Source organism: Habropoda laboriosa, unplaced genomic scaffold (genome assembly GCF_001263275.1).
Source record: "Habropoda laboriosa isolate 0110345459 unplaced genomic scaffold, ASM126327v1 scaffold5, whole genome shotgun sequence".
Lineage (NCBI taxonomy): Eukaryota > Metazoa > Arthropoda > Insecta > Hymenoptera > Apidae > Habropoda > Habropoda laboriosa.
In genome coordinates, this window is record NW_017100161.1 from 2,931,172 (window position 1) to 2,941,949 (window position 10,778).

The following is a 10,778-nucleotide window of genomic DNA, read 5'->3' on the forward strand; positions in this document are numbered from 1 at the left end:
GGTTGCAATATGTGTAACATTCTGAAATTATAGATACAGTAGGTATGATTAATCGAAAAAAAAAATTACCCGAATATCGCGTTTTTTCCTTTCGTTTACACGCGTTTTCTTCCTGACTGTATATGTATATAAAGAGTTAATTGTACGTAATATACTTCCATTAGATGTCATTACACTCGTCACATGCTCTACACGTCGTCGTCGCCCATTGTAAACGCTTAACTCCGAAGTCTCTTCCACGCTGGAAGGGGTTAGAAATGGAAATCTCGTCCCCGGTTTTTTCCCGCGAAAAAAAAAAGAAGGATGACATCACATCGTAGAAACATCGAAGAGAAAAAAGCAACACAAGAAATGGCAGAATCTCGTGGTGTTCTGGAGAAAAAACAACAACGGCCAATCGGAGCGCGCGGTCACGCAACGTAGATTCATTGAGACAGACGGGCCCAGGCGCGAGAGAATCGCGGCGCGCGTGTATACGTACGATCTCGTGCGGAGTTCCAGGCGCGCGCGTTAGATCGCGAAAGTCGCCGAGCCAGCACTGACTTCTGCCCGCGGTTTTATAACGTACCGCCCGACCGCGTACATACATCACGTGGCGCACGCTTGTTCGTGCGTGCCTCGATGCAGCGCCGCACAGTGTTTCAAAACAGCTGTCCGACTGCGTAAAAGCGAAAATTTTCGATCATATTTCCTGTTACTTGATTTCCAGTTTCTTTATGTTTCTAAATCCCTAAGGATCCCTAATTACAACGTTATTTACCTACAACGATTTTTAAATAAGCTGATATTTACACAATGAAATTTGTAATCCCCAGCGTCGTTAAATATAAATTTTTAAATATGAATATTTACATTTGAGTATCTAGAATTTGATTGGCTGAATTTGAATCTTGAATAGCTTGAATTTGATTGGCTGAATTTCAATTTCCAATATTCCGAATTTACAAAGTAAATAATTTTAAGAAGACGTAATCTTTGATTATCTTGCTTATCCTCGATAATGTATACATTTCTAAGATGAAATACAGTTTTGCGCTGTCATATGGCTGTTTTCAAGCACTATGCGCCGTGACGTCTCATGGAAACGCATGTGCGTGTGTGGCACGCGAGTTATCGTCGCGTCGCGTTACTTCACGTACTTACGCGTAACCGCTCCACGCAAATAACGTGGGCGGCTAAGTCTGGAAGTGCCAGGACACACGCAGAATCGCTGGTTACGGATTCGTGCGTGCACATGCAATTAGCGTGCGGTGCATCAGAAATCGTGGAAAGGATGAAAGTATGGGTTAATGGAAATTAGCGAGTTTGTCGAGCAACGTGTAGCTGGGTTTTGTGTCTCAATTACACGAGATGAATACACAAGACCCTCTTGTGAAGTGAGAGTACTCTTTGTTCTGTTTCAAAGGAGCAATAAATTAGAAAACAGTGCAATTGGAAATCTTCGTTTCTTGCTTCACTTTGGACCACGTTACATGCCGGCACGCTGTATTTAGATACATATATCGAATAGCCATTATCGAACATAGTAGAATATTCGAGTGTTATAATATTATTGTTAGTAATATGGTGGAAGGTTAGAATACGGAAAATTTAGACCTCGAGTAATCGATCAGTTTTGAAAGTGAGTCAAGAATAGCGAGTCAAAGAATAATCGAACATCGATTCGATACGATATGCCATTCAGGTTTCGAGTACTTGCACTCGGTTCGTTTTCATTCGCAAAGCTGAAGTTGTTTAGACCTATTGCGTTCTACTTGATCTATATTAATTAGTTATTGTGTTTATGCAAGTCCTTTTATAGTTCAATTTACTGGGTGAATTAAATTTATCACTTATTATAAAGTCAATGAATAACTTCCTTGAAAAGTAGAGCTGTCGCTCATCCCCCATCGTGGACGCCAATCAATAGCAATTTCCCTTAAATCAAGACGAACGGTAAAGTAGAACGCTTTAAATGCTTCTTGATTTACAAACAGAGGTTAACGACATGCATTAATGATTGTACGGCCGGCACACGATGCTCATTTGTATTCGTAAGTCAAATCGATAGTACCAGTGTCAATGATAACCCTACTCTACATTCAATTACGTGATATTTTTTCAATTTAAAAACTCACTTTAGAAATAATGTTATTCCGCTTTCAAGTGTTATCAAATAACCGATTAAGATAAACAAATGAAAAATTTCATAACTATCTCACGAATTAATCAAGCCATCAAGCAAGTCTAAGCACTGCTGTAACAATTCCACTCTGACACAACGCTACCAACATGCACTGATGTAAATCAACGTATGGAGAAAAAAATCTGACATAAAGATCTTACTTTTCCACTAGGCTTGTAGCACGCTCTGACGTCTACCATATTGTTCAATAACGTATGAGTGTCATCCACGCCGTCCAGGCCCAATTTCTCTACCAATTCCTCCCTCGTGCGTATCATTTCCCAGTTCGCAATATTATATCCCATAGAAGCTTCCAATCGTTTCGGGTATTCCACCTCCGAGACGTAGTCTCAGTCACTATCGGTTAATAACGCGTCTTCGCTTGTGCCTCGGTACGTCTATTTACCGACTTATTCCGTTGATATTCTTCGAGTTCGCTATCACAGGCCCTCTATGTACCTAAACGTCAAACAAGAAGAACGTTCACGCAACACGATGGACAATTCACGAGCCACGTGCGAGCCTGCTTCCTTCCTTCCTTCCGTAATCCACTCACTGATCCCGGTCGTTGTATATGCACACAACGACGTATCGATTTGACGTGCGCGCAACATGTAAACACGAGGGCACGCCGCTCGAGCGCCCGGTCGCCGCGACGCCGCGAATCGAACGAATAGCGCGCGCTTCCATTAAACCATGTATACTATATACAATAGCGTGTATGCGAACACGATCAACAACGCTACAGCACAGGGTATGCTCGTTGGCTGACGAGTAGAAAGCGCAACCTTTTTATTTGCCTCGTCCTGTATCCTTCCTCGCCTCCAGGCTCCCGGAGGAAGGGGAGCGAGCACGCTCTACAGACTATCCGAAAAGTCGAGCACCGATATTAATATTCATAACTGTCTAGATGGGAACAGATGAAAATGAGTCGGTGAAAAGATCGAACAAGCTCGAGACTTTGTTACTTTCGACGCGATATATAGCACGCCGATTTGTAGTTAGATTTCTTAGAGAGATTTTGGTGATTTTATTCTACGTATGTACGTGTGTAACTAGTATTGGCGCCGTATAATTATTATACGTCACACTCGAACGTTTGCGGGTTTATGTTATCATTGATGAAGAATGAATTTGCCTCGCGGTAAGAAGAGAGAGCGTGTTACGGAACGGCTTTAAAGTTCGCGGTCAGTGTGTGCACACGATCGTGTAGAAACGCAATCAGTTTAATCTGATGTAATACTGGCAGGCGTCACTCACCATTTCATCCGCGCAACACCGATTTACATATCGATTTTGGAGGCTGGCGTGAGCACGCCGTGATGGAAGGCGGTACGCTCGAGAAACGGTGTAAAAAACATAGCTGAAAGATCACTATATTGAATAAATGGAATATTGTAAATGAGCATCGCATGAACGAGTTTTTAAACTTATATTAAATTGGATTGCATACGTGTCAGTTATGCGGAAGATGAAATATTTCACAGTTTAAAAGACAATAGATTTTATACACAGTTCTGGGTTGAATTTAAACGAATATCTTTTATAGAAAATGTCACTGATCGATGTATGTTAATTTAACTCCTTTCGAAAAAGAAAGGGACTTGATAAAAGAAGAAAAAGGATTACAGACTACTCCGAAAGCTACCTACTGCTGCTTCATATTGACGCACCACTATTGTGTCGTTATTTTGCATCTGCAAATGGCAGTTTGGCGTCGCTACTGTTATCTGCGCAAGTGCTAAGTGTTTAAGCATAGTAGATGTCTATTGTACTGTCAGAATAGGTTATGAAGTATAGAAAATATTCACTTGAGACATCGATACTTCACAATTGTAATTTAGAAAGTGACCTATAACACGTTTTAATAATACTTTAACAATGGGTTCCGATCACACTCACAGACGTTGGAGCAATTTGCGAAAAGTATTAGAAAGATCTGGTCCTTTTTGTAGACCGGATTTTGAACCATCGTCAGAAACCTTACAATTTTTGCTAGACAATTGTAAGATCCTCGTTATTGGAGCTGGTGGTTTAGGATGCGAATTACTCAAAGACTTAGCATTGATGGGATTTAGACAGATTCATGTGATCGACATGGACACGATTGAATTGTCTAACCTCAATCGGTATGAAGATGTACAATGGTTTACTAAAGCGGCTACGAAATGTTTAGAAAAATCGAAAATTTAATGTAACAAATTACAGGCAATTCCTCTTTCGTCATAAAGACATTGGCTCCTCAAAAGCAGAAGTAGCTGCAAAATTTATCAATGCTAGAATACCAGGCTGTAATGTTATATCACATTGTTGCAAAATACAAGACAAAGCTGAAGAATTTTATAGACAATTTCATATAGTGGTTTGTGGTTTGGATTCAATAGTTGCAAGAAGATGGATCAATGGTATGCTATTGTCTTTGTTGGTTTATGAGGATGGTGAATTAGATCGGTCAAGTGTAATACCAATCATTGATGGAGGAACAGAAGGTTTTAAAGGAAATGCCAGAGTAATACTGCCTGGCATAACTGCTTGTATTGAGTGCACTTTAGATTTATATCCTCCTCAGGTGAATATTTAGAACATTTTTTTATGTCAACACACTATAACTTTCTTTATTTGAATTTCTATTATCGTGGGATATAGGTTACATATCCATTATGCACAATAGCAAACACTCCACGCTTACCAGAGCATTGTATAGAATATGTGAAAGTAATTCAGTGGCCAAAGGAAAATCCATTTGATTGTGCAATAGATGGAGATGACCCTCAGCACATAAATTGGATTTATGAAAAGTCCAATGAAAGAGCAGCACAATTTGGAATACAGGGTTTAACATACAGATTAGTGCAAGGGGTAGTTAAAAACATTATACCTGCTGTAGCATCTACAAATGCTGTTATTGCTGCAACATGTGCTACAGAGGCATTTAAGTTAGCTAGCAGTTGCAGTGCTTCGTTGAATAATTATATGGTACTTATTATTTGCACCTAAATTTGAAATAGATTTTCAGAATATAGCATAATCAATAATCAACTACTTTTTAAAAGGTACTGAATGATGTAGATGGAATTTATACTTACACTTATGAGGCAGAAAGGAAAGAAGACTGTGTGGCATGCAGCCAAATTCCAAAAGAAATAGAGATTAATAATCCTAAGTTTAAATTAAAAGACTTAATAGACCTTTTGCGTGAAAGAGCTGATTTGCAAATGAAAAATCCAGGCCTCACAGCGTGCATTGATGGCAAAAACAAAACTTTGTATATGCAAACTGTACCAAGTATCGAAGAAAGAACACGCGAGAATCTAACAAAAACATTAGTTAATCTTGGACTCAAAAATGGCAGCGAGATAAATGTTGCCGACGTTACTACTCCTAATGCGATTGTATTAAAATTAAAATTTGTATATTGTAATTCAGATATGTGATAATCAGAATAGTCCTTCATTTTGATCACAAATTTATGACTACAAATTATCATGTATTTACAGTACTTATATTGTTTTTCTTTGTTAATTTAAAAAATAATGTCGAGATAAAAGTTCATTAACAGTGTCATTACCAAAACGATAAAAACCAAAACGTCTTCGATGTCGTTTTTCAACGAATCTATAAATAGATATCACACGGTGACATTATTTTGAACATTATTTTAATATCGTTCTAATTTTGTGTAATAAACTTGTATTGCTATTTTTTTATAGTACTAGTCCTTTTGACTATCCTTAAATATAACAGAAGCGAGTATTAAAACTATATTAGTTTATATGACATACCTGTTATATTAACAATAAAGACACAGCTGCAAATATGATTCTATATTTCTGATGTTTTGTTTCTCACTTTCCATCAGAGATCATGTGTCATAAAAAAATTAGCAAGTTGTCATTACCCATAAAATTCTATTTTGCATGATCGTGAACTTTAATCAACGAATTTCGTGTTCCTCTTTAGAAATAGAACAGTATCTTACAGATTATGCATTAGTGCGACTATTTTGAAAGAGAATAAAGGAGCAGTATCATGATCCGCGAAATATGCACGTGTCAAAATCTATACTTGTTAGCTTGTCATTAATTTTTTTTCTTTTAATAACAATTTCATATCACCATATTAAATTTTATGTTAAGTATGAATTTTGTGCACAGTCCTTTTTTGCGTTATATAGACACTTTATTGATGACCTCTGTGCAGCAAATATAATCTTCATTTCCATTGATTAAGATAACGCTTCGTTAAAAACTTCGTCAAGGAAGATACCATGGATGCAATCTTTCCATATTCGGTATACTACCAAATATAATGGAAAGATACACCAAGTAAGGCAAATGAAGGACAGTGCACGATGACCTAAGACATCTTTTGTTTTACAAGCACACTCGGTAACATTCGACATATGCACAACTTGAGTAGAAAAAATATCTATAACAGATACATTATCTATCCTCCTTATACAAAACTATTATTACATTGTATTAATATTTCATAAATTTCGCCTTCTACCTCGGTAAGACGATCACTCCCCAAGACTTTTTTACTCTTAGGAAGATTCGTTTCTTTCTTCTTTTTTTTTTTTTTCACTCAAACGTGAATAACACGAAATGCACCTATCATTAGTTTCAATAATGTTTACTCTAAACACGCAATAAAATTTGCGCAGAGCCAAACTGAATAAGAATAAAATATTTTCTGACGGTTGGGGAATTCTTGCAACGAAACACTCCGAGGTTCATTGGCATTTCATTGTTTATACGGAATCCCAATATGGACATTCATTCCAATTATACAATTCGAAATTAGGTTTTCTTTTTCTTTTTGTTAATTGTATTAGCTTTCATTCACTAGACACCAGATGCAAGATTTGCTAATGTACAAATTAGCATTAATGTCAAAGTGAATGGTGTCACGTTCGGCAGTGCATTCAGAAACTGTAGAACGTATGAACTGTGATTTTGTTAAGAGTAACTTTTGTTTTTAGTGTAATTAAGTAGACATTATTTAAGACGACATAGTTTTCTTTGATAACTCAAGAATGTTTACAAAATCAAAATCGTAGTTTATTAGTTTCTTCCATAAAAGAAACGCACAGTATGAATGCACATGCGATTCACTTTCTGGCTCGGTCAAATTAATTCGCACAACACAGTCATGTGCTCTGACCAATCTTTGTGAAAATATTCACGTGTTCAAAATGTAATACATCATCATTCAGTGTATAATAATACCATGGTCCATTAAAAGATACTCCGGTATAAAAAACGTAAGTGTCAATAAGTAGTGGCATAATAAGTGTCGTGAAAGTCCGATTTTTTTCAGGGCAGAACTCGACACTTTTGTTTTTTAATTGATACGGATACGGACACTTTCTGAATTGATGTAAAATGCGGTTACGTATATTAGACAAACAGCAATGCAGATGTGATAAAGGCATAAAGATATGAAAAATCACATTTTATCAATGGCGTTCCAACAAAGAAACGTGTATTTAAGGTACGGTGACGTTGAAAAGTGTCTAATTTCTGCTCTGAAGCTGCTGAACAAAGAATAACGCATAGTGCACGATGTTAATACGTCATGATGAACGCTAAAATGGTTGTGTTAGGCCTTGGCGTCAACTTCCATCGCCACTTCACCTACAGCTTTTTCGGCCTTCTTTTTTTTCTTCTTTGCGGACTTCGGGTTTGCGGAGGAATACAAAAGTGTCTACAAACGAAGCAGTTAGTTAGCAAAGAAATTCATATATAAAAAACTGAAGAAAAAATATAAATAGATTCGTACCTTCAATTCAGGATCTTCAACGACACAATCTGATTGGTACATATCAATATCAAAGGGTATTCCCGTAATTTTGTGTGGTCCATTCGGCATTAAGAGTACTGTGAATTTAAATTGTGCAACAAATTCGTTTGGCTTTTCGTACAATACCTAAAATAAAAATAACGATAATAGGAATAATCTAAGTATAAATCTTTCAAATTAAACGCAGAAATAAAATGATTAATAAAAACTTACCTGGAATGGTTCGATCAACCTATGATTTACACATTCCACAATAGCCATTTTTGCCTTCTTTTCGTTTTGAAAAGTGCGTAAATTAAATGGCATAAGACCGTGTTTATGAGTGACTTCAGAGTAAAACATGCGTGACGCTTTCAATTTCAGCTGATATGTTTCCTCTGTTTTTTTAAATATAGTAACCCGCGTGTCCTGCTCCCGGCCTACGCCTTCACCGGTACTAACTAACACATCCATGGCATATACCTACATTCGAAAATTCATATGTATCCCCTAAATATTCTGTTTTTACTAACTCATATTGTATATTATATTAAATAAATTATACCTCATGAGTTTCAAGGGTGTACTTTTCATGTTCTTTCTTCTGTGCATCATTTGGATTTTGAATTATAGTTTTTTCTCCATCTATTTTAAATTGTTTTAATTGATGACTTAACATTCCTTCAATTGGTTTACACTTATATGCCTCACAAATCTTTTCTACTGTTCCTGTTATTGTGTAAGTCTATAAGTAGAAGAAATAATTACATGAAAAATATAAGTTTAAAAATTTATAAACAAAAATATGGTTCATATATATAGCTTGCCTCTGTACCAGGCTTCAAAAGCCTCAGTGCAGCCTGAGATGCATAATGTGCAGCTAACACTACATCTGCTTTTCTACCAGTAACTTTTGGTGTTGACATATCTATAACAATAGTATGTGCTACAACTGCTATAAAACCATCAATGTGTGCCCCAAGATCTCTAAAAGTATAAATCAAAAATTAAACAAGTGAAAACATTTATGTTAAAACTTATGACACTGAATGTATTTTGTTCTGGAATCACAAACTTACACTTTTACCATATCCTCAGATTTAAGTATGAGATCTGCTTCACTTGCAATTGGTGAAAAGTGACAAATGCAATTGTTGACCGATATGCATGTAGGAAAAGCAATTCCCTTCTTCAGCTCTTTCTCTTTTTTAAAAACCTTGCTGGTTTCTTCTAATAACAATCTATCTCCAAATTCAGAAATTACCCTTACTGATGCTCCAACAACACATTTATCTAAAACTTGCTTTAGTACCCCTGAAATGATAGAAAAGTATTTATTATTTGTAACAATGGTATTGAGATTTTCAAAATTACATAAATGCAGAAAGGATTTGTAAAAAATTGTATTACACATAATTTAAACAATTTATCAATTTTATTCAACATGTAAACGACAACCCAGTATATTATTGAAATAAAAATAAAAACTAACACAAAACGAAGTTGGTCATACAATGTAAAAGTTTTCGTTGAATATCCGACGGCTGGCCTTTTTACGGAAATGGAAACACTGTGATACAAGAATACGTGCAGATTATGGTTTCTGGTAAAAATATTACGTCGTGGTAATGAAATGAAACAGACGATTTTTAGAGTCAGATAGTGAGAAATTAATAATTGCTTTTCGATCAATTGTTAGGAAAGCTTGAAATATTCAAAATATCGCCCAGTTATCGAAATGTAATAGTCGATGCTAGCTATCCCACATGGTAAGGGAGCCCGGCATTAGCGCGCCACATTCCATATGGCCAGGCGAAAAATTAAACATTAAGAGGCCCGTGGCATGTATGAGACAATTTCACTTTTGTTCATTGGGCTTCATTAGAGAACGTTAAGTCGTTTTCTTACGATTTACGATCTCGCCGGCCATTTTATACTTGGTGACAACCAAGTCTTCGGCGATGGTCTTCTCAGTCTCCTCTTTGTCCGCCATGTCTTCAGCACACTATGTTACGATCACGTGACTTAGAGCTCCTTTGCAGTTGCTTCCTGTAACAGTTAGCGCTACTCACTGTCTCAAGCTAACTGTGCGTTCCGAAATTTTTTATCAATGCTCTCTATTGGCTTTTGTTGTTGAAGATTACAAAAAAATCACATTGATAATATCTTCATTTTTTCATAGTCATGTATGATCTTTGTTCAATAAAATGAAGTAAATTTTAATAAACGCAATAATATTTTATATCGCCACTTATTTGTTGGCGAACTTTCTGATTTCCTAGTATTAAATGTATTAACGACCTTGATCGAGATATTTGAAATAATTATGTAAGAATAAAAAAAAAATTTTACTATAAAAATTAAAGACACCTTAAACTTATCTATATTATTTATTTACATGTAATATTTGGAAAATAAGCGTGCAGACTTTACTTTCCTCTTGACATTGTATCATGTATAATGTTGGCCGACTTGCATCTTTCTAAAACGTGTTTCATGCCTTATGGATCCTGAGGTTGGTCGTGTGGTCCATCGGAACGCGGATTTGATTTGCATTGCTTTAAATTTGAGCCGTAACCATGTCTGCAGGTAAACCTTTTCACGAAATATAATTAAGTTACTAATGCTTCATTTATTTAAGAATATTTTCTACGTTCGAAATATTAATATTATTACGTTTTTACCATTTTTTTCGTCACATAACCAAACTTTCCGCGAAACGCAGCATGCTTTCAATATTGCACTACCATATATTAAAGATCTCCTTTAAAAATGCTGGTTCTTACTTGCGTTTATTTCTACCAGGCAAGAAAGGAAAGAAGAAGAAGTG

At 36.1% G+C, this 10,778-nt stretch overlaps 3 protein-coding genes across 3 annotated transcripts in view; 1 reads left to right on the plus strand and 2 right to left on the minus strand.

The window, feature by feature from the left end:
• The window catches only part of LOC108578119 (coronin-2B-like), a 19,109-nt gene extending 15,284 nt beyond the window's left edge, over positions 1-3,825 (minus strand). Inside the window, 3 exon segments of the mRNA XM_017941386.1 lie at positions 2,326-2,623; positions 3,425-3,538; positions 3,618-3,825. Coding sequence (XP_017796875.1) covers positions 2,326-2,469 — 144 coding nt within the window. The 5' untranslated portion in view covers positions 2,470-2,623; positions 3,425-3,538; positions 3,618-3,825.
• A 205-nt stretch (positions 3,826-4,030) lies between these two features.
• On the plus strand, positions 4,031-5,598 carry LOC108578361 (NEDD8-activating enzyme E1 catalytic subunit). Its single transcript, XM_017941681.1, has 4 exons — positions 4,031-4,293; positions 4,373-4,733; positions 4,811-5,140; positions 5,218-5,598. The coding sequence occupies exons 1-4, from the start codon at positions 4,046-4,048 to the stop codon at positions 5,596-5,598; spliced, it is 1,320 nt and encodes a 439-aa protein (XP_017797170.1). The 5' UTR covers positions 4,031-4,045.
• A 1,818-nt stretch (positions 5,599-7,416) lies between these two features.
• LOC108578304 (proliferation-associated protein 2G4) lies at positions 7,417-9,941 on the minus strand. The gene is made up of 7 exons (XM_017941610.1): positions 9,857-9,941; positions 9,028-9,262; positions 8,776-8,935; positions 8,514-8,693; positions 8,183-8,431; positions 7,949-8,095; positions 7,417-7,873 (listed from the first exon to the last, which is right to left on the minus strand). Exons 1-7 carry the CDS (start codon positions 9,939-9,941, stop codon positions 7,769-7,771), a joined length of 1,161 nt encoding a protein of 386 aa, XP_017797099.1. The 3' UTR covers positions 7,417-7,768.
• Positions 9,942-10,778: the final 837 nt, after the last annotated feature.

What these genes read in the sequence shown, in the direction of transcription:
- LOC108578361 (XM_017941681.1), top strand. Translation starts at nt 4,046, where the DNA reads ATGGGTTCCGATCACACTCACAGACGTTGGAGCAATTTGCGAAAAGTA. An exon ending in GAATTGTCTAACCTCAATCG is followed by an intron (nt 4,294 to 4,372) that starts GTATGAAGATGT and finishes AACAAATTACAG; the next exon opens with GCAATTCCTCTTTCGTCATA. An exon ending in CTTCGTTGAATAATTATATG is followed by an intron (nt 5,141 to 5,217) that starts GTACTTATTATT and finishes ACTTTTTAAAAG; the next exon opens with GTACTGAATGATGTAGATGG.
- LOC108578304 (XM_017941610.1), bottom strand. Translation starts at nt 9,941, where the DNA reads ATGGCGGACAAAGAGGAGACTGAGAAGACCATCGCCGAAGACTTGGTT. An exon ending in TTTTGAAGCCTGGTACAGAG is followed by an intron (nt 8,694 to 8,775) that starts GCAAGCTATATA and finishes TTCTACTTATAG; the next exon opens with ACTTACACAATAACAGGAAC. An exon ending in TTGAAGATCCTGAATTGAAG is followed by an intron (nt 7,874 to 7,948) that starts GTACGAATCTAT and finishes CTTCGTTTGTAG; the next exon opens with ACACTTTTGTATTCCTCCGC.